Source organism: Kogia breviceps, chromosome 3 (assembly GCF_026419965.1).
Source record: "Kogia breviceps isolate mKogBre1 chromosome 3, mKogBre1 haplotype 1, whole genome shotgun sequence".
NCBI classification, from domain to species: domain Eukaryota; kingdom Metazoa; phylum Chordata; class Mammalia; order Artiodactyla; family Physeteridae; genus Kogia; species Kogia breviceps.
The window spans coordinates 169143052-169169324 of NC_081312.1; the positions used below are offsets into that span (position 1 = coordinate 169143052).

The window sequence follows — 26273 nt, forward strand, 5'->3', positions numbered from 1 at the left end:
GACCATTTTAGTAGATTTTGGACACATTTTATTGTAAATTGTTTTTCTTCTAAGTGTTTAATTTTATTAGTGATTTTCAAAATTTAGGGGGAGTGGATTAGGGAAATTGGCTGTATATGTCTTACAAGTGAGTTTTTATCCAACTGTCATTTTTTTACTTTGTTTATGGTGTTTAAAATATTTATATAGTTAATGTATCAATTTTTAATTTAGTTCATATTTTTAAGATCCTTTCCCACCCTAGGAGGATTTATAAGAAAAAATTTTTCCCCTAATACTTTATGCATTTTTATGACTTTTTTATGAGGGAAGGTCTGGGGCGGGGGAGGAGTTTTGGAGGGATTTGTGCCGCTGGAAAAAATGTAATAATGAGAGAAGCATTCGTATCATATATAAGCAGGTTGAGTCTACTTTCCTTAGGCATATTAACTTTCCCATTGATTTCGTCAGACTGGTGCTAATAAATCAGGTAAATAACCAAAAAATAAAATAAAATAAAATAAAGCCAAGGCCAGCAGGATGGAGGTCCCAAGGCATCTCCCAAGTGCGGCTGTTAGTCTGCACAGATTCATAACTGCTTACCAAGCAGAACGTGAGAGAGAAGGAAGCTGGGGGGATGGAGGAGGGAGGGAGGGAGCAAGGGCCCCACAACTAAAAAAGCAAAGTCTAGATGCAAAAGTCGAGCTGGAAATCCGCCGGGGTTCAGAACCGTCAGTTAATGCCCATGTCAATCACCTCCGGGCTAGACGTCTGCACCCCTTGGTGCAGATCCATCACTCTTTTTTTTTTTTTTTGCGGTACGCGGGCTTCTCACTGCTGTGGCCTCTCCCTTTGCGGAGCACAGGCTCCGGACGCGCAGGCTCAGTGGCCACGGCTCACGGGCCCAGCCGCTCCGCGGCACGTGGGATCTTCCCGGACCGGGGCACAAACCCGCGTCCCCTGCATTGGCAGGCGGACTCTCAACCACTGCGCCACCAGGGAAGCCCGATCCATCACTCTTGAGAACTAATTTTAGCTGCTGAAAGTTTCGCTGTCTTTCTCCTAACACAACATCCCGGCTGTTGGATGCTCCCTTCACTCACCCTCTCCTCCCCACCAAGCCCTCCGATCCACTGTCAGCGGAAGCTGAGTTGGCAGTGGGTTCGTCCGAACCTCCTTCACTTGTACGTCACCTGCCGGAGGAGGCGCGGGGCCTCTGTGCTCAGCCCCCAGACTTGCTGGAGGTGCTGTCCGTTTGGCTGGTGCAAGAATCAAAGAGTTACACACTTGGAAGGAGAACCCTGGATCACAGCGCAGCAGCTTAGGATGATGTCTTGTCCAGCCTAACCCTTTACTGTGTAGAGAGTTTTTGTAAACTGTGTTACTCCACGTGGAGTATGCTGCTGACTTCTCACGCCTGGGCAGGTGTTTGTTCTTCTTCCCCTCCTGCCTGGCTCCCAATCTTCAGCTCCGGTGCGTATAAACTTTCTAAGGGATGTGTTTCCCATCTACCTTCCAGTGTCCCTTTCCTTCCTCCTCTAGGTGTTTCCCTGACCTGCTTCCTCCTGCTCAGCTTTCAGCGTATTAAGCAGATCTCAGGGGTGACGTGGGACATTTATCCATCGCATTTCACCAGCGATGCCTTGCTGATGTCAGCCTGCCTGTGGTTCTAATACGTGAACCTTCCCTTGTCTCTTCCAGGTTGGCAAGGAGAAAGCTCTGGCATATGCACATAATCAAATCTCTAGTTGCTGAAGTAATTGCATTACAGTTTTGTAAACATTCGGGTCTCATTGGTCATCCTGGTCTATAAATCCGAATAATAGGCTGAAATCTATTTTGCCGCTTGAGCCTTGCAACTAATTGCCAGAGATTTGTCAGCTTAAAATGCTTTGCTTTATTTTATTAGTTTTAAAAGTCTGTCCTATTAACCAGAGTAAGACAAATACAACCCAGATTCCTTAGTATGGGGTCCCAGACATTCATCCAATAAACACTGGTTGAATAACTACTGACAGCCAAGACAAAGGGTGAACTGGTGGCTCTCCAGCTGTTGTTACATATCCAACAGACTCTAGCATCCAGAGGAGGGACACCCAGATTTGACTGATTTTGTGAGTGTTTTACAGAGACCCATTGGGCCTGGCTGGGCCCTGTGTGGCTCCTCTGGTTTGCAATATACGTGCAGTTTTCTTGTTTTGCTCAATTGCATAAAAATATTCTCTCTTCACAAATATACCTTTGAGTAAGTGTTCTCAGGGAAGCTTGAGCTATTCCTAGAATTGAGGGCTCCTTGGCAAAATGCTTGGAAATACCGGCCCACAAAGATTAAGGTTGAAAAGCAGGTCTCCAGGACATCCTGTCCTCGTATCCATCACGCAGGGTACAGAATCGCTACCGGAGGAAGCATCTCTCTCCTTCCCTTCTAGAGCAGTTTAGAAGTTTAGGTCAGGATGTGTGGTCATTCGCGGGTGATTCTGAGACTAGTTACAAAAGTTTAAAATATGTTGCTTTGTTTTCACATTTAGAATGTAAACTGAGTCCCTCAGGACTCGTCTGTTGGTCTTTCTGATGGTGGACAGGGTCCCAGTTCACAGTATTTCAGCTGAAGGAACCTGATAAGTGAGACGGAGTTGGTGGGATGGAAAAGAGAAGTAGTGGTAACGGTGGACAACTGGTGTTTAGTGATTGTTGTGTGACAGGCGCTTTCAAATGTTACATCTTTTCTCTGTATCCATCCATCAATCCATGTGTGTGTGTTATATAGATTCGTATATAGTGTATGTTACATATGTTATAATATGTCTCTATAAGGTGGGCCTTATTATCCTCCTTTCACAAAGGAACCTGAGACCGGGAGCCAATATATAATTTCCCCAAAGTCACTGCACCAGGACTTGCTGGAGCCAGGATTTGAATCTGTGTCTTTATTTCTCGAAATCCCAGGCTGAGGAAACCACATCACGAAACTCCTCCGAAAGCAAAGTCAGGCCTCAGAGAACAGCAACACTCCTTCCCTTAAAAAATCACTTCTGGGCTTCCCTGGTGGCGCAGTGGTTGAGAATCCGCCTGCCGATGCAGGGGATATGGGTTCGTGCCCCGGTCCGGGAAGATCCCACATGCCGCGGAGCGGCTGGGCCCGTGAGCCATGGCCGCTGAGCCTGCACGTCCGGAGCCTGTGCCCCGCAACGGGAGAGGCCACAACAGTGAGAGGCCCGCGTACCACAAAAAAAAAAAAAAAAAAAAAAAAATCACTTCTTTCTTCACCTTCAGAGCCCTTCTTCCAATTAGACTAAAGGGCAAGATCTGGGTTGCTGTTTCCTAATGATGATTGAGTCGTCAGTGTGGGCTGTTGTGCTCAGATGCTTTTTATGTAAAATATTCGCGGGCTTCCCTGGTGGCGCAGTGGTTGGGAGTCCGCCTGCCAATATAGGGGACACAGGTTCGTGCCCTGGTCCGGGAAGATCCCACATGCCGCGGAGTGGCTGGGCCCGTGAGCCATGGCCGCTGAGCCTGCGCGTCCGGAGCCTGTGCTCCGCGACGGGAGAGGCCACGGCAGTGAGAGGCCCGTGTACCGCAAAAAAAAAAAAAAAAAAAAAAAAAGTGTTATAAAATATTCGCGATATGTTTGGGCACTTAAGAAGCATATTTCAGGTGGTCAGAAAACTTGCTTATACGTGTTACTTGATTTTGCAGTTACTCTGGGTCAGTGAGGCAGGCCTGAACTTCTGCCCAGCCCTGCCGAGTTCCACAGGATCTGGACAGCAGATTTTCTATCCTCTGCATCCCCTTGCAGCTCTGTGGTGGAGCAAAGGGCCGAACAAAGGCTACTGGGCGTGACCGTAGTGGGACTTGGTTGAGTAGAGACCCAGGTTCACGTTTCTCCATCCTTCTCTCCCACCGACAGGCCACAATGGTCCCAAGCACGCTCCTGCCATCTGTCTTTCCAGAAGGCAGGCTGGGGTGGAACATTAGGTGTTGACTTTCTAACTGTAAGGACACAACTGCCCAGAGCTGCTTCCCCAAGGGGGGACCGTGTCCACTGAAAAGAGAAGTTTTAACTGCCAGGTGGCACAGTGACGTGTCAGGGCCACCCTCAGACCCACCCTTACCCCTGTGTTCTCCCACGGTTGACGGCAGCCCCCGTGTCCGTGCTGGGGACCTGGGAGGCATCCTGGCCTTCCCTCTCCACATTGCTGATCACCTCATCTTCCTGGTTTTCCCTCTGAACTCTTTTGGAATCTGTTCCCCCGATCCAACTACCGCCACCTGCGCCGTCCTGTCCTTCCTTTGCCGGAGCACAGCTGCTAACTTGTCTTCTGCCTCAAAGCCACCTTCCTCACAGCTGCAAAGCCAGTCGCCCTCCTGTATGGATGGCTTCCCTGTCTACACCTTTATCCATTTATCCATCAGTGGACACACACATTGTTTTCAAGTCTTGGCCATAGTGAATAATACTGCAGTGAACATGGGAGCATGCATATTTCTTCAAGGCACTGATTTCACTTCCTTTGGGAATATATCCAGAAGAGAGATTCCTGGATCACATGGTAGCTCCATTTTTAATTTTTTGAGAAACCTCCGTAACATTTTCCAGACCGGCTGCACCATTTTGCATTCCCGCCAACGGTGCACAAGAGTTCCATTTTCTCCACATCCCAACACTCGTTAACTTCTGTTTTTCTGATGATAGCCGTCCTAACAGGTGACATCTCATTGCCTACCAGCACTTCTGATACCGGCTCCTTCCTGTCTTCTCTGCGTCTGTCTCTGGTACCAGAAGCCGTAAGGAAAGGCAGAAGCTTAAAATCTGTAATTCAAAGGTCCAAGAAATATGCAAGAACATAGAAGGGTGAGGTGAATTATGACAATAAAGTTACATAAAAGGGGAAAGGAGGTAACAACTGATCATTATTTGCAAATCTTTTCAGCAGGCGTCCATTTTTATAGGGACGCATATACATGGCCGAGGGCAAGCGAGGGGAAAGAACGTCCCTTAACGTAGCATAATTACCACAGTCAAGTCTCAGGACCTCGCAGCAGGAGCTCTTATGCTATCAACAGCATTTCATTTTCCAAGAATAACTGTGCCCTGGTGAATCAGCCATGGTCGGCCGTGGCCAGTTTTCACATTCATTTATGTTAAAAGGGCTCTTCATGGAGAACCTCCTTTATGAACCTTGTCCACAAGACAAAAGTGGCATTTTAGATAACCCATTGCATTCTCCCTACAAACACAGGCCAGGTTGCCCCCAGCACCTGGCCCTGCACACTGGGTTCTTCTGGAACATCTGTCAATGACACAGAGCATTGCTTTTTTACCACCTCCTGAGAGGGGTGAGGTACAGGAGGGAGGAGTCGGGGCAGGTGGGAACTTTGACAGCTACCTGGGCTGGGCAGCGGTGGGCTCTCCTTCATCGTCATCCTCGTCTCTGTTTCAGAGCCCATCCAGGGGGCTCAGCAGCCAACGATGAAGCCTCTTTTTCAAGAGCATCTTTGGTCCTCCAAACATTTACCCAGGATCTGCCATGGGTAGACCCTGGGCTGGACACTGAAAATCCAAAGACAAAAGTAAGACATAAGACATGGTCCTGCCTTAAGGAGCTTGTGGACAGGTCAGGGCAGCGGGCAGTGTAGGAAGTGTCACCACGGAGCTCTGTCCGCTGCCGTGGGGACACAGAGCAGGGCACCGACCCCACCTAGCAGCAGGGGACTGGGTCTTACTAGGAACACGGCAGCTGGTCTCCAGGGGTGTGCCTGAGTCGATGGAAGGGGCCGGGGGAGGGCAGCCCAGGTAGAGTGCGTACCTTTACCTTGGTCCAGAAACAACAAGTGCCCAGTGCGCAGCGAACCAACCCCAAGCATCTTAGCTACTAGACCCAGAGTGTGGGAAATGAGGTTGCGGAGGTAGCGTCCAGTTGCCAGGTTCTGTTTGCAGATGAAGGGACCGGTGGGCAAATGAAATGGCCTGCACAGAGAATTCAAAGTCAAGACTGAAACATAAGGTTCAGTTCTCAAGCCTCCTTCCCTTTAGTGAACAGGCAAAACAGTTAAGAGCACAGACCCGGAATCAGACAGGTAGGGCTGGTGTCCTGACTTTGCTGCAAGTTAGTTTCTCTGCCTTTATTTTTTAATTTTATTTTTCTAATAGAAATTTATTTATCTTATTTATTTAATTTTGGCTGCGTTGGGTCTTCGTTGCTGCGCGAGGGTTTCTCTAGTTGTGACGAGCGTGGGCTGCTCTTCGTTGCGGTGCGCGGGCTTCTCATTGTGGTGGCTTCTCTTGTTGTGGAGCACGGGCTCTAGGTGTGTGGGCTTCAGTAGTTGTGGCACTCAGGCTCAGTAGTTGTGGCTTGCAGGCTCTAGAGCGCAGGCTCAGTAGTTGTGGTGCACGGGCTTAGTTGCTCCGTGGCATGTGGAATCTTCCCAGACCAGGGCTCGAACCCGTGTCCCCTGCCTTGGCAGGCGGCTTCTTAACCACTGCGCCACCAGGGAAGCCCCGTTTCTCTACCTTTCAAATGAGAATTGTTTGAGGACTGTATACACGGATCTGGTGTGAGGGGACCACAAGGAATAATAGTACCGGGACCTTGAGATTTATAGCAGCTGAGCCATAAGCACCCTTAGACCCTCGGTGATTGGGGGAGGGAGAAAGCAGTTACCACACCCAAGGGAGTCTGGTAGAGTCCCCTCCCTTGAGAGCAGCACTGGCCCTCAGCCCAGGGGTGTAACCCGCCTGAGCTCTGGATGGGAAGGCTCAGGGCAACACTCACCCTGCCCTGACTTCCTCCTTCCGTCCTCATCTCCCCTGGGGCCCCCACTGGCCAACCCCCTACCAGATGCCAGAGAGTTCAGTCAACCCTCCGTACAGGTCAGCCTCCCGGGGACAGAGCAGAGCGGAGGGTGGCTCTGAAGGACACAGGGAAGGTGTTGGGGAAGCCCACCTCCGGGGGGAGTGAGGGGGTTTTTGTTTTCATTTTTTTGTATTTTTTTATATTTTTATTTATTTATTTTGCGGTACGCAGGCCTCTCACTGTTGTGGCCTCTCCCGTTGCGGAGCACAGGCTCCGGACGCGCAGGCTCAGCAGCCGTGGCTCACGGGCCCAGCCGCTCCGCGGCACGTGGGATCTTCCCGGACCGGGGCACGAACCCGTGTCCCCCGCATCGGCAGGCGGACTCTCAACCACTGCGCCACCAGGGAAGCCCCAATTTTTTTTTTTTTTTTTTTTTTTTTTTGCGGTATGCGGGCCTCTCACTGTTGTGGCCTCCCCCATTGCGGAGCACAGGCCCCGGACGCACAGGCCCAGTGGCCATGGCTCACGGGCTCAGTCGCTCCGCGGCATGTGGGATCCTCCCGGACCAGGGCACGAACCCGTGTCTCCTGCATCGGCAGGCGGATTCTCAACCACTGCGCCACCGGGGAAGCCCCCCCAATTTTATTTTTTTTTAATCCTTTTTTTTTGGCCACACCACGCGGCATGCGGGATCTAGTTCCCCCACCAGGGATTGAACCTGTGCCCCTTGCAATGGAAATGTGGCGTCCCAACCAGGGAAGTGCCTGGGAGAGTGAGGTGTAAGTGAGATAATACAGCAAAGCACCTTGGTGGAGTTTTTGACCCAAAATAAGGGCTCAGTCGAAGCTACACTGGAATCTAGTAGTATGTATGTGTAAGTGTGCCAAGGTAGATGAGACGGCAGACTGAGTAGCACAGGGAAGACGGGAGGTGGAAGCATTCTCCCTAGGTGGCCGTCCAGAGGCTGGGATGGGTGTGACGGATGAGCCCATGAAGGCGAGCTGCCGTATTGGGCGTGACCGTCTGTTGGTGGGTTGTCAAGTTTAGATGTTATTCTGAACCATGGGCTTTTAGGCCTACAACAGTTGGGAGTGGCTTTTTCGTCTTTGAGAACCCACAGTGAGATCATCTGTAGGTTATTTAAATGGTTTGATAATGTAAAATGTGAACACAGAGATGAAATCTGCAAACGGGTGGATCCAGGACCACGGAAGTCAGCATTCTGTATATGGAGCTAGAAACAACTCAAAGTCATTTCTCCTAATTGAACCCACCACACAAACCTGCTCACGAAGTAGCCTGACCAGGGAACTCTGTGAATCTTCTAGATCTGAGGAAGATTTTACAACTTCTCCTTGCCCTTCTGTCTGTTTCAGTCCTTATTTAAAATGTTTCTTTCTTAATTTTAACTTAGTCCCCAAACTCCGTCCGTTTCCTTCCCTTCCATCCTCAGTACAGACACACAAACACAGTATTCTATACTCCCCTTGCCCCCAGAAAAGAGGAGCTCAAACCAGAAGAAATCAGGAGTACTTTAAGAAAATGGGCACAAGAAGATTAGATCTTTCTTGCAATTTTCTTGAAGGTTTCTTTTTCCTTGAAAAAGAGAGACAAACTGTAAAGTAAAACACAGTCCGTTGTTAATAAACAAAAACCTCACATATCTAAAATTTCGTTATTTTCCGAGATGAACTCACATTTCGCCCTGTCTGCTTTTCCTAATGTGCATATTTCATTTAGCCCAAATCCTCATTATGGGAAACATTTCCATATCCATCTCTCAGCTCCAGACTTTCCTGGGTAGTGAAATATGTGCTTCGTGGTTTCAGAAGCACTGGCTCTTACTTCACCCAAAGCAGCAAATCTTTAAAAATGACAATTTCCAGGCACTTGGCCCCTGAATCAACCTTGTAGGGATAGATGATTCGGAATCTTAACAGCCCACAGAATGTCTCACAGCCTTTAAAAGTGTCATCGGCCGTCCCCCTGTGCAGCACGTCCAGTGATGCTGTACAGTAGAGCGGCAGGAGAGGCTGCAAATTTGTACTGAAAGCTGTGTTTCGAACCTTCATTAAATTTCTTACTTGCTGGCAGCCTACATCGCTCGGAGGCCTGGAGTCTGTTGATTCCCGTTCACTTGTTCTCATTAAACTGGTCTCTAGGCTGTAGCTGTGCTTTGAACAAAGGGGCTGCGTGGGAAGATTCAGGGCTCGGCTGGGGGCGGGGCTCTCTCACCGTGGCTGCTGCCGCCCCGTGGGTTGTCTCGGGCCCGGAACCAAGTTCTGCGCCACCCAGCTTTGCGCTTGGCCTTCCAGAATCCAGCCTCGCCCTCTGCTCTGTCCGTCACTTATGGCCGCAGCCTCAGTCTCACCCCTTCCCAATGTCCAGTCCCAACCAGAGGCTGCCCCTGCCTGCCCGCCGTGGGCCTCAATCGTGGACCAGCCAAACAAATTGGGGGAGGAAGCATAGACCCACAGCATCTTAAAGCCAGAAAGAATATTAGGAATTTTTCTAGTCTGGCCTCTTCGTGTTTAGATGAGGACATTTTGGTCCAGAAAATGCATCGTTGACCTTTCATGGTAAAGGTCACCTCAGAGCCTGTAGCAGACCTGGGAGTGAGGACCCACAGTTTCATGGCACGAATTGTATTTGGGGTATTTAACAAAAATTCCTACTTCTGTTATGACTGTCAGTACCTCTAGAACTAAAAGTTTCTTGCACCAACATCTTAGTATCCTCTTTTTTTTTTTCTTTCTTAAATGTTTTTTGGCCGTGCCATGTGTCTTGCAGGATCTTAGTTCCCCAACCAGGGATCAAACCCAGGCCCTCGGCAATGAAAGCGCCAAATCCTAACCACTGGACCACCAGGGGAATTCCCATATGATCTTTTAAAAATCAACTTTGAAACAGTTCAGTGGAAAAAGGGTCATGGTATTAAAATGTATGTCACCTTCTGCTTATTGCATATTAATGGGCAAAACTGTAACCTTCCAAATACCTGAATTGGGCATGGTAGGGTGATACTCTGCAGTTTGGGGCCACTTGTGGCAATTTGGTGACTCAAGTGTATAAAATTTCCCTTTCTTCCTCTGATGATTTATTAAATAAAATGAACCTGGAGAGGTCTTGAAATGTATACCAAACATATATTTTGTTTGTTTCACTAACCCATCGTCTATTAGGGACCATATCCCAGGCGGTAAGATCAGTAACGTTTGTACACAGAGGGCACTGGTAGGTGTTCAGGGCGTGCAGGACTCTGGTGAATAAGTTGCAAAGCGTTAAGATGTGTCTACCCTCAGTCGCCACCAGGGTTAACCCTTTTAGCTACCTGTGAAGTCACAATTTTTCTTCTGTGCCACGTGTGCCCAGAGAACGTGTGGGTCCTTTGCTGAGACTGTGTCTGTAGCGCACACGGTGCAGGCTTCCTCCACTCCAGTGAAGACAGCTCTTCCTCCCAGGCAGGATGTCAAGCCACCACGTGGTGTTGGGTCCTCAGCCGGTTCAGATCCTCACAAGAGATCCTCTTGTCTTCCAGGCTCTGCGGCTACCCTCCTTTCTATGACGAAAATGACTCCAAGCTCTTTGAGCAGATTCTCAAGGCGGAATATGAGTTCGACTCCCCCTACTGGGATGACATCTCCGACTCCGGTAGGTCTCTCGGCTCCTGGTGGGCGGCTCCTGGGACCCCGACACCCAGCCCACCTGAGTCTCCAACAGTCCCCGGGGGCTCAGAACCGTCCTGAGGCTCCTGAGGATGCTACGCACTTAGACTTGACTTGAGAAGCGAGGAGAGGCTTGGGACACGTGCCCTGAGTCAGGCTGAGGGATAGGGACTCACTCCTCCACCACGCCTGGCCATACCCTGATCTGGAGTGAGACAGTATTAGCTCGAGTTTATTGAGCTTACTTACTGTGTGCTGTGCTCTCTAAACTCTGCATGTGTGCTAGTTCACCCAGTCCTCAGGACAGCCTATCGGGTGGGGATTACTATTAGCCCCATTTGACAGATGAGGAAACTGAGGCCCCGGAAGGTGAAATAACAGCTCGTGAGTGGCAGAGCTGGGGTTTGAACCCACGCCCTCACTCCAGAGCCCGAGTCTCAGCTACTGTGCCACACAGAACATTCCCAGGAAAGTTCACCATTTCCTCCTCAGGGATAAAAATCAAACCCAAGGCCCACGTAAGTGGATGGAATGTCTCCAGCCTCAGTTTCCTCCCTGACAAGATGAGGATGGTAATAATACCACTCCCACCCTGGTGGGTGGTGTAAGGATCACATGAAATAATGAATGAGCTATTCAAATATCCCATTTTATTATTCGTGTTATTTCCTCCTAACTGGAAATGCCCTGCTTTCTTCCTCAGTCTTCCAAAACCTGGGACCGGACTATAGTTCTCCAAGGCTTGCAGGAAAGAGCCACATGGGGAGTAGTTTACTTCTGAGTCAGGAAGGGCCCCGGCTGTCCCCCAGAAGTCCCGCCCTGTGGGCCGTGAGCTGCCAGACGCCACAAGGTGACAGATGTCCCGCCTGCCATGTGTCATCTTCTGGTTCTGGGTCCCAGCCTCTCATGTTCTCAGTGTCCTGCTCTGGGTCATACCTGGTCCTGAGCCTCCAAGCAGTTTTGCTTCCCCACCAGGGCACATCTCCTGCACCGTAATTTCCTGCTCGCTGTTTGTAATCACCCGCGGGGGCTGCAGAGGGGGCTTCCGGAGGGCTGTGCATCCACAGTGGGTGCTCGGGCGACTTTGTTGAATCGGTGAGCTCTTAATGTGAGGACGTCAACGAAACAGCTCCCTAAGGCAGCAGTGAGCTGAGTGAGAGGCACCTGGCGGCAAAGATATTTCACCTTTTCCCTGAAACAAAGGCGCCACTAGCTGCCGGCGGGAAGGGACTTCGAGCTGGGAAGGCAGGGTCCCAGGCCTGGCTGGGCTGCCTTCTCGTTCACTGGGTCACCACTCAGAAACCCAAACCTTGGCTTCCCTTTTCCCCAGATGCTGGTACCACCTGCCTTTTTGTCCCAGGTCCCGAGTGTCCATGGAAGGCTGGTCTCGTGTTTCCATGGTACCCTTGATACTCACAGAGGCACCCTGGTATCATATTGTCATATCTCAAGCTACATACTGACTCCCCCTCTTGTGCCTTCCTTTTGAACAGCAAAAGACTTCATTCGGAACCTGATGGAGAAAGATCCAAATAAAAGATACACATGCGAGCAGGCAGCTCGGCACCCGTGGTAAGAAGAATCACCCGCTAGAGAGGCCAGTCAGCTGGGGCTTCGTTGTGAAAGCCACGGGTGAAGCTTGCATCCCATCTGGGCCGTGGCTTTCATCCTTTCCCCAAACCAACACAAGGACACAGTCTTCTGAAGGCACTAAAGACAGATGCACAAAAGATAGCTGTAGCTTTTTCACTTCATGTGAAGTATTTTAGGATCATTTTTAGTGAAGGTAATACCCAAAGGAGGCATTAAGAGTGGAGTTTTTTTCCTTGAACTTATTACTCAGTCCATAAATGAATTGAGGTCACATGTTCTTTTCCTTTTAAGATGCTTTTCAAGTTAGTGTTTCTTCACCTCCAGAGGGATGAATTGATAGTTTACCACATCCTGGACTACATTTCCTGCGGTGCCCTGAGGCCACCTTGTTTTTGTGCCACTTTCTAGGGTTGAACCCAGTGACTTTGTACTTCTGTGAGCCTGAATTTTCTCATCTTGAGAGTGAGAATAACCATACCTAGTTTACAGGATTGAAGTAAGCAGGGACTGAGATCATGCACACACAGAAAGGGTTTAGCGCCTCTGGCACGTAGCAACTGCGTCATTAAGCTCTTCCTATTCAAGCACCGTGAGCCTCCTTTTGGAAGCAAAGGCCAGGAGTAGTAAAATAGCCGATACAATGCGCAGACCCTTGACTTCAGGAGAAATTCCCTGTTGATTCTACCGTCTCCTGCAGCATTTTCTCCCAATGCTCATATGCTGATTAACCTTCCAAAGGGAACCTGCCTGAGGTCCTTTCCTGACGAGTTTCACGGTATTTTAATGTACAATAACAGCCGTCATTTATCATCTATGATGTCCCAGGCCCTGTGCTAATCATATTAAAATATCACCGCATTTTTTCCTTTATGATAATCCTGTAAGGTAGATTTTTGTCTCCATTTCTGAGATAAGGAAATATATGTAGAAAAATAAAGAAACTTAGCCAACAGGACACAACTAGCTAACAGCAAAGCCAGAAATGTTTCCAGGCAGAACTGTCAGATCCCCAAATGATGCTGTTTACCCCAAACCGATAGGAGAAGGAAGGAATTTTCTGAAAAGGAGGCGGTTTGGATTGTGTGTCAGCCTGATATTTTTTTAATAAGTCACTTTGGATGATAGGTCAAAGTATGTGACAGTAAAGATAGGAAAGTTTTTCTTATTCTATAAACAGTTGGCTTTTACAGCTGTATGCGACTTTTTCCCCAGTTTTACAGAGAGATGGTTGGTATGCAGCACCGTATAAGTTTAAGGTGTTAGAGCATAATAACTTGGCATCCGTATATGTTGCAAAATGATTACCACGATAAGTTTACTTAGTATCCATTGCCTAATATGTTAATTACAAAAAATTTTTTTTCCTTGCGGCGAGAACTTTCAGGATTTTCTCTTAACTACTTTCAAATATGGCATAAAGCAGTCACCCGGTTGTACATTACAACCCCAGTACTTATTTATCTTTCATGTAGGAGGCTTTTGAGGTTATCTTAGAGAGGAGGAAAATGACCTCAAAAGAAGGGAAGTGATTTGCTTCCTAGAACTTGTCCACTGATCCAGCCTCACTCTGTGGAAGGCAGGAAGGCCAGTTAAAACCTCATCTCTCCTTCACCAGACACTTTTGAAAGAAAACAAGGAAGAGAAAGGTCAGTTTCACTGTCAGGGGCCTGGCAAAGGGGCAAGGTGGGCTCAGAATCAAGCGAGACTTCACGGAGATGCCAGCCTCACGCTGTGAGAAGGCTGTCCCCGGGCTGTCCAGGGTAGGGCGGGGATTCCAGACTGGGCCAGCCAGGGGGGCTTCAACTGTGCACCCGCCTCAGCGTTCATGGACACCCCTCCCCTCCCCGGACTCCAGCCAGCCAAGCTGCAGTGACCACAGGAACTGGGATGGATCCCAGGAGTTTGGGATACACACCAGGCATCACCAAGCCTGTTTTGAGCCAGTGACTAGAAAAGGGTACAACCAGAGCCGTGCAGGTAGAACAGACCGCGTACAAAACGCAAAAACACCAAAAGGCGAGAAGAGTTTAATGATCTGTGTGTGGAGAAGAAGAGCCAGACAGGCCTGATGGAGCAGAATTGATATAAATGCCATGTCCTTTGTTAGTTTAGAGGCAAAAACTGGGAAGTGAGAGAGAGTCGGGAGCCCCAGATGAAATGGGGGTGCCTGTAGCTTTACGTGTGTGTGCGCGGATTCATAAGGGAAGTCTTCTGTCTCAGGGGCGTTGTTCAGTTCCTAGGACCGTGAGGTGACCTCCAAGGTCCCTTCCAATGCTAAGGTTCCATGCCTCCGGTTGTGTGGGTGAAGGATGCTGAAGCTGGGAGTGCTGAGCGTCCCACGTGATCCCTGTGAACTTCCTGGCCGTCGGGAGCCAGCAGCGTGATTGCGGTGCCTATTTTTTTGTTTTTTGAGTTTTTTTGCGGTACGCGGGCCTCTCACTGTTGTGGCCTCTCCCGTTGCGGAGCACAGGCTCCGGACGCGCAGGCTCAGCGGCCATGGCTCACGGGCCCAGCCACTCCGCGGCATGTGGGATCTTCCCGGACCGGGGCACGAACCCGCGTCCCCTGCATCGGCAGGCGGACTCCCAACCACTGCGCCACCAGGGAAGCCTTGGTACCTATTTTTTTGTTTAAGTTTTTTTCTCTCTTTCTTTTTTTTTTAACATCTTTATTGGAGTATAATTGCTTGACATTGTTGCGTTAGTTGCTACCGTAGAACAAAGTGAATCAGCTCTAGGTATACATATATCCCCACGCAGTGCCTGTTTGAGGAATGTCGTGAGCTGTCGTGAGCCGAGGTGGCGTTACCTCCAAGAAGAGTGTTTAACAGCGGCCTCTGGGCCACCGTCTGCCCCGCTTGGTTCTTACCCAGCGGCAGCGCACCCTGGCACTGTGGCAAGTGAGCAGGGAACATCCCTAGAATAAACTGAAAGTTTGCATTTTCCTCCCCTCTCAGCCTCGCTCACCCACAGGGAAGGGAGTCTCCCTGACACCCCGCCCCCCGGGCTGTTTGGTTTGGAGCGGGCTCTGCCCCCCTCGTCAGTGCTCAGCCCGAGAATTCCATCCTTCCTACCACTTCTGCCCCCTGGTTTCCAAGAAAGAGCTGACCACCGCGAGGTGGAACTGGCGCTCTTTTCTGAGGATGCAGCTGTTACCAACAGGGGGAGACACTCACGTGAGGCCTCCGGGAGGAGAGGCTGAATAACGAACGACATTTGCTCCACAGCCTCCTGGTGCCTTGGGTTCCAGGTGGATCTGCTCATTCACATATTTCTCTTCACTGAAGTGCGTCTGGGGAAAGCAGGCAATTGACAGCTGTTGGAAATGGAAACCTGACTGGCCTTGGTTCGTTTCTGAGTGTCCTCTGAGCTGTGTATTTTTTCAGCCCTGCTGGGAAAACTAGGGGAGTCTATTTAGGGGGGTCTTGCTCTGCTCTGGGAATAGCAGACTGTACAGTATTCTAAACTTAGGCCCAGCCTGGCACAGACTTACCTTCCAGAGTCCACCAGCCATGGTTTCGGTTCCTAAAAGAAGAGGCTGGTGGTGGGAACACAGTTTTTATCCAGGGCTGGTTTCCTATCTGAAAAAGCCCCAGGCTTGTTCCTCTCACGTCCTAAATCGGTTGAACACGGCAGCCTGTGCGCAGGCTGGTCTGTGTCCAGGGCCCTCGGAGTCTGGGACTTGACGGGCTCTGCCAGCCAGAAAGTATGGTCAGTGTCCCCGGCATCTGTCTGCCCCTTAACATTTCCGAGATCCAAGCAATTCCTTCTGAGGCATCAGGCATCAGCTGAGAATGGAATAGTTTGGTGCTAGAGGAAAGGGAAGATGGATGGCTTCAAGCCCAGAAAAGACTCAGCAAAATGCAACTGCCTGTGAGATTCGGGGAGGCCAAGCGGTCACATGCAGAGCGAGCGAGGGTGGTGTTGAGGTTGAGAAGGGATGTGAGGGAGAAGGATGGGCTGGAGGGACCCCCAGCTCATCAACGAGACTGGCGACTGTTAAGTCCAGAGAGAAGAGAGGAGGTGTAAGAACCGGGGAGCGGGGGAGGGGAGGGGGCGGGGGAGAGAAGAGGTGCGATAAAGCAGAGGGAGGAAGTAATAGGATGAGGGGGGACTCTGAGGACAGGAGGTCAAAACTAAACCTCCCTTCCTCCCTGCTAATAGAAGGCTAAGGTCAAGCAAGAACTAGAGAAGAGGGCTTCCCTGGTGGCGCAGTGGTTGAGAGTCCGCCTGCCGATGCGGGAGACACGGGTTCGTGCCCTGGTCCGGGAGGATCCCACGTGCCGCGGAGCGACTGAGCCCGTGAGCCATGGCCGCTGGGCCTGCGCGTCCGGAGCCTGTGCTCCGCAACGGGAGAGGCCACAACAGTGAGAGGCCCGCATACCGCAAAAAAAAAAAAAAAAAAAAAGAACTAGAGAAGAGATTGCCCAGTGTTGTAAAGGACCCAGTGGAAGGTAGCGGCGACATAGTCCTTGTGCTTCTGAGAACTTTTCTGGGAAATGCAGGAGTAGCTGTGCCAAGCAGGGCCGAGCTAAGGCTGGGAACCCTGTCACTGAGCACAGAGAAGGTGAGGGGCCCCGGGGGGGCGGGAGGGGGAGGAGAACGCGGCAGAGCTTAGGTCAGTCGGGATGGAGCCAGAAGGCAGCAGTGGAGCCCGGGTGTGAGCTGGTCCATGGACCAGAGATCCTAGGGATGCCAGAGAGGGGCTCGGGGGAGGAAGCTGGGAGGGAGACCCTGGGTAGGGGTCTGGCGCTCAGACCAGGTGGGGGACACGCTTGAGACCTCAGAGGGGAGACACGGCGGGTAGGAAGCTGGGGGAGGGGGAGAAGGAGGGGAGCTGAAGTCAGGTTGTGTTGTCCTTGTGGGCTCTGATGTTGCAGGAATGGGGGTGAAAAGGGAGAGAAGGGGGAGCCTGGCAGAGTGGCCCACCGTGAAGGTGCTGACCCATCCTGGAGGGGGTGCAGGGTACGGAGGTGGGACCGGGCTTGGAGTGCAGTGGTGGTGGGTCACGGACGTTCAGACAAGAGCTGTGGGGTGAAATAAGCAGCCTGGAGGGACAGTGACATGCCATCCTCTCAGCAAACCTGTGGGAGGGGATAGGACATGGCTTCCCCAGGAAAGCAGCTTGGGACCCAGTGTCAGACGCCCCCCCCCGCCCCCCGCCACCAAGAAACCCTCTTGAAGAAGCATCTTTGCCTCCATTTCAGGATCGCCGGGGACACAGCCCTCAGCAAAAACATCCACGAGTCTGTCAGCGCCCAGATCCGGAAGAACTTCGCCAAAAGCAAGTGGAGAGTGAGTCCTGTGTTTCCTACATTCCCAGTGAACTTAACCACTCAAACGAAACTGGCCCTACAGTTCAAGCGTTTTTTATTTCGAAGTGTTTCTATCCCCCGAGTTTGATGAGAATCCCCAAATGTGTGCTAATTTTAACCGATAAGGATTAAGACTTGACGAGAGCATCGTGGTGTGAGAGGGATAAAGTGTATGATTTAATATCTCTCCTCTGTGATCCAAAAATAACAATATTACCAGCTTTTCCTCATTTGCTGTTTCTTAAGAACATAATCCGTGTTGTCTTCCTTCACTTTGCTGGAACTTCGAAGGGTTGACTATTATTATTATTATTATTATTATTATTATTATTTTGTGGTATGCGGGCCTCTCACTGTTGTGGCCTCTTCCGCTGCGGAGCACAGGCTCCGGACGCGCAGCCTCAGCGGCCACGGCTCACGGGCCCAGCCGCTCCGCGGCATGTGGGATCCTCCCGGACCGGGGCACGAACCCGTGTCCCCTGCATCGGCAGGCGGACTCTCAACCACTGCGCCACCAGGGAAGCCCAACTATTATTAAAGTGACATAAAAAGGGGGAAAAAAAACCAGGAAATCTCAGTTGAACTCATCAATACATTCTGGTAAAAATGTGATGGATTTAAACCACATTACCCTATGTTCTCAGAAATGGGTAATTAAGAGCTGGCTGTTTTTGCATGAGAGCCAACAGCTAGAGACTACACAGACAATAATTCCACTGACCTATTTTATTCACAGGAAATGCTATTATTTAGGACAAAAACATCAATAATCAGAAAATTAAAGCTCTTAAAATATATTTTAAGGTACTCTATTATTATAATACACCTTTTGTTCTAGAAGCCATTCTCTTAAATTATGGAGAGAATTGGCTTACGTTTACTCTATATTCTACAGTATTATGTCAGAAGAAAAATACTCTTCATCTCCAAAATATAGTTTCTTGAAGGGAGAGGGTCAAATGATGAATGTACTTTTGGAAGAAGAAGCAACATCAGTTTCCTTTCTAGTGTATCATGAGACCGTTTCCAGAAGTTTGAACTGCTTAGGGTAACAGGATAAATGATAGGAGACAGTCTCGGTCTTTTGTAATTAGCTGGAATATTTTGTCTGCTTTTCCCCTTTCTTAAATTTCAGCAAGCGTTTAATGCCACGGCCGTCGTGAGACATATGAGAAAACTACATCTTGGCAGCAGCCTGGACAGTTCAAATGCAAGTGTTTCGAGCAGCCTCAGTCTGGCCAGCCAAAAAGACTGTGCGTATGTAGCAAAAACAGAACTTTCCAACTGGCGTTTGAGACAAATCTAGCAGGGAGAGAGGGGGACTCTCGTTTGCTGAGTAGCTACTGTTTGTCTGGGTCTGTTAATACTTGATCTTACTTAATACTCCCAACAATCCTATTCACTATTTTTCAAATATTTTTTCAAATTTAGATATTTCATATTTCGACAACCGTAGCTACTGTTGTTTCCATTTATAAGAAATCTGAGGCTCAAGTCCCACACAGCCACGTGTGTGTGGACAAAAGCCCAACACTTTCGGATCCATCTCCTTATGTTCTGCTTTGCTTCTCATCACCCTTAGGGACTGAGGAAGGGATGGCAGAGCCTCATATGACAGTCTGATCTCATCGACTTTTAAAATGTATTTTCTTTTCTTTTTTTTTTCTGATAATCATTTGAGCTAATTTATACGAAGTGCGTTGGCTTTGGGATCAAAGTAATAGTACTAATGTTTCGTTGTCCTTCATCTGTGTGTGGGATAGTACATCACGGGGCACACACACCCTCCTTATTTTTCTCTCCCACTCCCCCACTCTGTATATTTCTCTTAATCTCATACTAGGCCTTTCCATGGGCTCCTCTGCACTGCAGAGAAGTTGCCTTGATCGTCCCTGTAGGCCTTCATTTCCATAATCATTGAGACCCTTCAGTTTGGTCTCACTCTGAGCGGCACACTCCTTCCTGTTTGCCTCAAGAAAGGTTCCCTTCCTCTTTAAATAACCCTCCCACCTCATTCCGGAATGTCCAGTCCTTAAGTTTTCCCCGGGGAAATCTCCATGAGCATCCCCTGACACAACTGCACGCTGCTTTAGGCCCACATTTACATCTCAGGGCAAATCCTTTCCACCCTCTGGTCAAAGGAAACCTCACAATCTATCGTTTACTGGAAGATTCAGACAGTGGCTCTGACAGCAAAGCCCTCTTAGTGATTTACTTTATGGCTATCCCGATGTTCGAGCCCACAGAGTTCTCGGTGACAGGGGTGAGGGGTGTACTGCTGCAGCTAGGAAGACCATCCCACGTGAGAACATTCTGATGCCAACACATTTGCTTGGGGAGCACTGGAGGTGCGGCCCGGGAGGAATTCTTCTAGGCCAGGGGGCTGCCGAGTTCACACGGGACTCAATCAGCAGCCCCGTTTCAATGTGCCCTATGTCACAAACGCTTCTCAGCCAAGAGTCCAGACCACACACCAAGCTGGGGTCAGAAGGGGGTATCACATTCTTTATTCATTCTTAAAATCCCTGCTTCTCAGCGCCGTTCTAAGAAATAAACAGTTCTTATAAGGACGGTATATATTCAGTACCTAGCCCAATGCCTAGTATGTAGTAAGTGCTCAGTAAATGGAACCTATCATACTATGGTGGCTGAACCATGTTGTATCCAAATACAAATCAGTTATCATTATTATAATGAAACAAGGAGGGAAGACCTGGGTCTAAGAAGAATTTGGATCCATTGCAAATGTTTTCCTGTGGACAGGGAAAAATCTGGAGTCAAGTGCATAAACGTTTGTCCCCCGCCACAAACCCTTGCGGCGGGAAGAGAGAGTGAGTAGATCCTTCTGAAGCTTTGAACTTCTTGTGTCCGCTGTCCCCCCTGCAGGTCTGGCACCCTCCACGCTCTGTAGTTTCATGTCCTCTTCGTCAGGGGTCTCAGGAGTGGGAGCAGATCGGAGACCGAGGCCCACCACCGTGACGACAGTGCACTCTGGAAGCAAGTGACCAGCCCTACAGGTGGGGCCGGCCCAGGGGGTGAGGCCAGGGAAGGGGGCCCCCAGGGTCCCCCAGCGCCACCAGCCCCTCCAGAGCGATCCCACCTTGCACGGTGCGCCTCCCTGCACAGGACTGGAAGACAGAAGTTTTTTACGGCCATATTTTATACTGCAGTTCTGAAGTGTTCATTTCTCACAAACTGTACTAACTCAAGGGAGCTGATTTAATAGGATCTGGTGCTGTACATACGAGTCTCGCAAAGCCCTAACAGAATGGACTTTCTCAGCTCCTCTCCCTAAGCCCTGTCGTTTCCGATCTTCTCAGTAGAGGTAACCGTCTATGTTGTATTTTTTCATTCATAACAAAAAAAGGTTTCAACTGGATTATTTAAGTATCGGTAAATATTGTGCATTAAGGTTTGTTTTTTTTTCCTGTTAAGAAATATGTCCTTTTGAGCTATACTTCTTACTTCGGTGCCCTGTACCTTTTGCTTGTCAGTAGTAGAATTATATGTTAACCTTTAAGAGATTTTTTTTTTCTTCCGAAGGGAATTTAAAAGTACTTTTTAAAATTCTAATAAGAGGATCGATCAAGAATCTGTCTCCGAGGGGAGGAGTGCACTTTACTTCAGTTCCTTCTCCTTCTCTCCCCTTCTTCCTCGGAGGGGCAGTTTTCTGAGAAGACAACTCAGCCCTTCTGCAGCCTGTCTTCTCCCCGGGGCTGTGGGTACCGTGGGAGGGAACCTGCAGAAAACCTTGGCTGGCAGCTCCTCCAGCAAAGCCCCCTCCAGCTGGAGACCCTGGGGCCTCTTGCCGTCAGTGGTCAGAAATGAAGAAGCCTGCTCTCCCAAGACGAAAGACTAGACTTGCTGTGAAGGAGATGACCCCCGCTCCCCCAGCAAAGATTTAAGAGTCTCCCTGGCTGAAGGAGCATGATGCCATTTTGTTTGGAGTGAATTTCCTACACAGCTCTTGTTTCTCACGAGGGGGGTGACGGCGTGGAAGCCCTGCTCTCAGCTATGCAGTTTTAAATTAATCTCTCTGTTTTTTAAAAATGCATTTCTAATCTTACAACTGAAAATGGCCTCCAGCTTACACCAGTTGTTTCTGCAAATGTTTACGCTGTTCTTAGAGGCCGATCCAGAAGGGAGGAGAGGGAAATGGCCTTGGAAAAGACTCCATTTATCTGGGGTGGTTAAGGAGAGCAGGACAGTGGCCACTGCAGTGACGGCCAGAGACCACCCCAGCCAGCGCTGAATGCCATCCTTCTGACCAAGGGAATCCCCAAACCAAAGACCTGTGATGGTGGGGTCACCAAAGGTCCCAGTTTGCCCAGGACTGAAGGATTTCCTGGGATGTAGGACTTTCAAACCAGCAACGTCCGGGGACCGCTGGGCCACATTGTCCACCCACATGGTAGATCGGTGTGCAGGATAGAGTGAGCACAGCATGAAACCCAGGGAAAAGCGCTTCTCCAGGAGGCTTCAAGGATGCTGTCTTGAAGAGGCGAGCAGGTGGCTCCAGATGCCCACTTTGCAGAAGCCCCCCCTCGGCCCTTGTGCCCACGTGATACCTTGAGTCTGCATCGCACAGTCAGCCTCGAGCCCGCAGTGGGTCCCTGTTCATCTGCCTGATGGTCCAGTGACTTTCCTGGCCGTTGTCCTCATGCCCTTCTCCCACAGTTGACCAGACACAGTGGATCCTGTAGGCCATGCCTTCTTTGTCATTTCTGCACCTTGGCCTAGGTACAGGCCGAATGTTCAGTGATGCCCCCCATCACATACACAGTGTTACGAGGCTCAGCACTCCATTCTGCTTCCTTTAGGAGGGCAGTGCAGGTGTGCAGGAGAGCAGCCAGAAAGACAGGCATCTGGTCTACCCCGTGTCCACTGTGTCGTAGGCACTCAACCCCTTGACGGCATTCCCGCTTGGTGTCTGCCACACCAGCATCCAGAGTGAAAATCAAGCTATTACTCTTCAAAATTTGTAAAGAGCCCGGAAATGTCTATAAAACGACAGTAGACCTGGTTAAGAAGCAAGTGGTGCCTGAGTTGGAGGACAGTAGCAAGTATATTATAAACAGTAACAGAAAACTGAGGCATCTCTCCCAGGGGTGTATTAGAATGTTCCTTACCAACAAGTGTAATGGAAGATTCAAGTTTCGACAGTATAACAAAACAAGGAACTAGGGACTTCCCTGGCCGTCCAGTGGTAAAGACTCTGTGCTTCCAATGCAGGGGGCATGGGTTCGATCCCTGGTTGGGGAACTAAGATCCCACATGCCTCTTGGCACGGCCAAAAAAAACAAAAACAAAAAAACAAACAAACAAAAAAAGAAAACAAGGAACTAGATATTTTGGGGGAGGGGTAATAATTTGCCTGACTTTGATAGTTAGAACGTGTGCCTGAATAGTTATCAGCTCCTTGTACTGTGTGCTATATGCAGTCATTTGCACTTGGAAAGCAACATCTGAAGCCAAATTTATTGATGATAAATTATTTTCTGGAGCTGATGTGTGGGGTGCATGTTCTATGCAATTAGTTTGAAAGTATGTCTTAACCTGGAAAGTGCAGAAGAGCTGAGAGATGGGCCGGACCCCATCTTTGCAGTTGGGGGTCTGCTCTTGGCCATGGTTGGCCTGTAACACGTCAGAAGATGGTGACTGTTTCAGCCCTAAAGTAGACTGTGTTGAACTTGACATCAAGTGAGTCTCTACTGTCTGGATGTGTGTATTCCCATTGTTTTGGGAGGAGGAGAAAATACTGATAACTCCCATGTAGAACTTCTGCTCTGTTGAGAGAGTCTTAGTGATAAAAGAATGGAGGTTCTCTTTAAACCGTATTTAGTATTATTTACACTTTATGACAACATGGGAAGAGAGCTCAGAATGTGCCTTTTGGTAACACCTGCCAAGTGGAGTGGCAAAGTCCTAGGACCCTCACTGATGTCAAATTCCACCGACGAAGCTGAGCATTTCATACGGGCCCCCAGCTTACATACCCCCTGGAGGCCAGTGTGTGCAGCTGAGGCTAATGGTGGACCATGGACTTCATCAGTCTGCCTTCCAACCTCCCCGCCCCCCCGTTTGGTGTCTTCACCTCCTCAGAGCAAGTGGATTGTTTCTGTCATTTGAAAGAGTGTCCTCAAATGGTCTTGCCCTCAGCTGCCTCTCTGTCCCCCTTCGCTTCCCTGATCTTCATCTCATCCGTGAGGCCATCAGGGAGGCTAGCATTTGTCTGAAATGGAGAGCGTGCACCCGCATGTGGCCCCAACAGACCTTCGAGAAGGTCCCAGCTCTCCAGCCAGCTCTTAGCATAGCGTCCAGGGAACTGAGCAGTCAGGCTTGGGGTTAACCAGGCAACGCTTTGGCACTTAGGGAGCATGAGCCAGTGAAGAAAGGCATTTGGCATTTGACCCCCAGACTCAGTTTACCTGCCCGTCACTAACCTCATCCTGTTCATTTGTCTCCCTTGGTGTCCAGCAGATCCTGGGTGAATTGTGATCAGGAGAGGGGGACCTGCCCCCTTTAGAACGAAGGCCAAAAACACCAGGGACAAAGGGAGGGAACCCAAGTGACCCCTCCTGAAAAGGGGGATTGACCCTCTCTCTGGAGGAGGGGCAGCTTAATCTGATGAACTCCCTGGGGTGAAGCAATTTTAAACAGAAAGAAAGGACCATATCCCAGTGGAGATAACTCTGTATTTTAAGGCTTTGGCCACCGTGGCCCCCTGGCCCACCCAGAGCCCGGGCTGGTGTTGATTCTTCACCCTGGAGAAGCCACCCTGGAACCATCGCTCCAGGGCTGAGGGCAGGAGAAGGAGGGTATGGCCTCTGTGCTTTGCCTGCAACACTCATGACTTCTCGACTTCATATGATTTCCACAAGCTCACTGCTGGGTTTCCTCTGGATGTGAGAAGGAACAGCAGAGTACAGCAAAGGGCAGCTCCTCCCATTTCCATAAACAGAAATAAGATGTACTCTTTCCCAGGGTTGCACAGTCACTTCTGGCAAAAGGAATGAAAGTCCTCCGATTCAACCGATGCACGAAACCTTTGCATGTTCTTCTGAAACAATACTGCTTCCCATTCTGTCCACTCACACTCTGCAGAGTTGGCCTTTTCCTTAAACACATTCCAGACCAAACACTGTTCAGTTTGTTTAAAGAAAAATGTATATACCTGTATGTAACCCACAACTCTTTGCGGGGGGCAGGGGGCTGGTCGTAGGTTGGGGCTTCTGGTGTACCTGACATGGGCCAAAGAGTGTTCCAATCCTTTGGTTTTCAGAATTGAAAATGTTGTGATAGGAAAGGTGAATTGGGCAGATTTCTAAAAGGGGGACTTAATTCACAGAGATGCCAAGAAAACTAGTCTGCAGATGAGATAGCTTGGAAACCGCTACACTGGACAGCAGGCAGGGAGGAGAAAGAGGAAGATAGAGGCCCAAGCCCCCTTCAGCCCCAGCCTTCGTTGTGGTCCCAGTGCATCGTGATCTGCACCCTGGGCGTGGGCACAGGAGCCCAGCCCCACTGTGAAGTGGGCCCTGCATGTTGGCCACAGCCTGGCCCGCCTCCTGCTCTGCGCCGAATCAGACAACAAGGAACATCAGCCCTTCCCGCCTTCCCTGCCACCTGCAGCAGGAGTAGCTGGGCTTGTGACTCCGGGGGCCTCTGCTTCTGCAAATCCAAAGGCTGTGCATTTGGCAGCCAACCCCACAGCATGTGGCTGCCAGGTCTGGTTTCGTGGACAAAGTGTGGAATGGCTTCTCGGTGTCTGAATCTCTCTACACCAAAGGGACTAACTACTGCATTTCCCCCTTTGTACCAATGCCGCTTCTGCATTTGCCACATCCATTTTTAATCTTTTGGTCTCCAGAAAACTTCTCATACGATGATTATGTCTTCTGATGATTTACCAACTTATTTTACTTCAAGGTGATTTTATTTTCTTATGGACAGGAAAAAAGAAAATGAAAGGAGTGTTTGAGGCTTTAGTCATAGAGATAAGATATGACCAGGAACTCAAAAGCCCCAAACACTAGATAAATTACTTCTCAAAGGAAAACCTTAATCTGGACAGACTGAGGTTCCTGGGCCCTCATGGTAGCCTTGCACTTGAGGGAGGAGGAGCGCTGGGGCAGGACTGGCAGCGGTTTGGACATTTTACAAAAACAAAACCATTTTGACAGCGACAAAAATGCTGCAACCTTGCAGCAGCATCTTTGTTTTGCGAGACAGGCGGCATGTTTCAGAGGACATTTCTCTTAGCCCCACGATCAGGTTGGAAGACGTGAAAGGTACATTCTGTCCAGCATAAAATTTGGAACAATTTCTAAATTGGCTCTGGTCACCACACATAATGTCATAGTCCTTCTTGCAGCCCTCCCCACAGTGAGCACGTTTTCCAAAAGCTTATGACGTCGAACCCAGGAATGTCCCTGTGTCTGTTATTACCAGGCTTGCAATTGGTTGGATTTTTCCATAAAACCATGCTTGTCCAAAAGAAGGGAAACTGTGCACTTATTCCATGCATGTAATAAACTCTGCAAGAAATTTACCCCACATAGGTTTGCGGCACTGCAAAATTGTTAACGGGCCTGTGTAGCAAATGATTCTCTGCCTTGACAATCATGTACACATATCAAGATTTCTATCATAATGACGAGATTGATGACTTCTTGTTTTCCTCCAATAAAGACAATTAATCACCTTCAGATGTACGTGGTTTGTTTCCTCCATAAGAAGCAGGACTGGGGTGTTTCAATAGCTCGCTCTTTCCTCCTCTCTCTGAAGTTTGGATTTGAAGGAAGGAGTTTGAATTGAGCCCCTGGAAACTCATAAAGTCCCCTAAATACTTTATCACCAGCCCGATGGGCAGGGATGCCAGGGTTGGGGGCAGGGCGTGCACATCGTGGCATTGAGGTTTGTGGTGGG

General features: G+C 49.5%; 1 protein-coding gene across 7 annotated transcripts in view; it reads left to right on the forward strand.

Moving 5' to 3' along the window:
• CAMK1D (calcium/calmodulin dependent protein kinase ID) overlaps positions 1-26053 on the forward strand; it is a 429331-nt gene extending 403278 nt beyond the window's left edge. For 3 of the 7 annotated variants that reach the window (XM_059056713.2, XM_067030297.1, XM_067030299.1), the window contains 5 exons: positions 10312-10424; positions 11932-12010; positions 17238-17325; positions 18481-18602; positions 20232-22637. In XM_059056713.2, the coding sequence (XP_058912696.1) occupies positions 10312-10424; positions 11932-12010; positions 17238-17325; positions 18481-18602; positions 20232-20256 (427 nt within the window). In that variant the 3' untranslated portion in view covers positions 20257-22637. Of the gene's footprint in view, positions 1-10311; positions 10425-11931; positions 12011-17237; positions 17326-18480; positions 18603-20231 lie in introns of all 7 variants that reach the window. The other 4 variants (XM_059056710.2, XM_067030296.1, XM_067030298.1 and 1 more) reach the window with 2 other exon arrangements.
• The last annotated feature ends 220 nt before the right edge of the window (positions 26054-26273 follow it).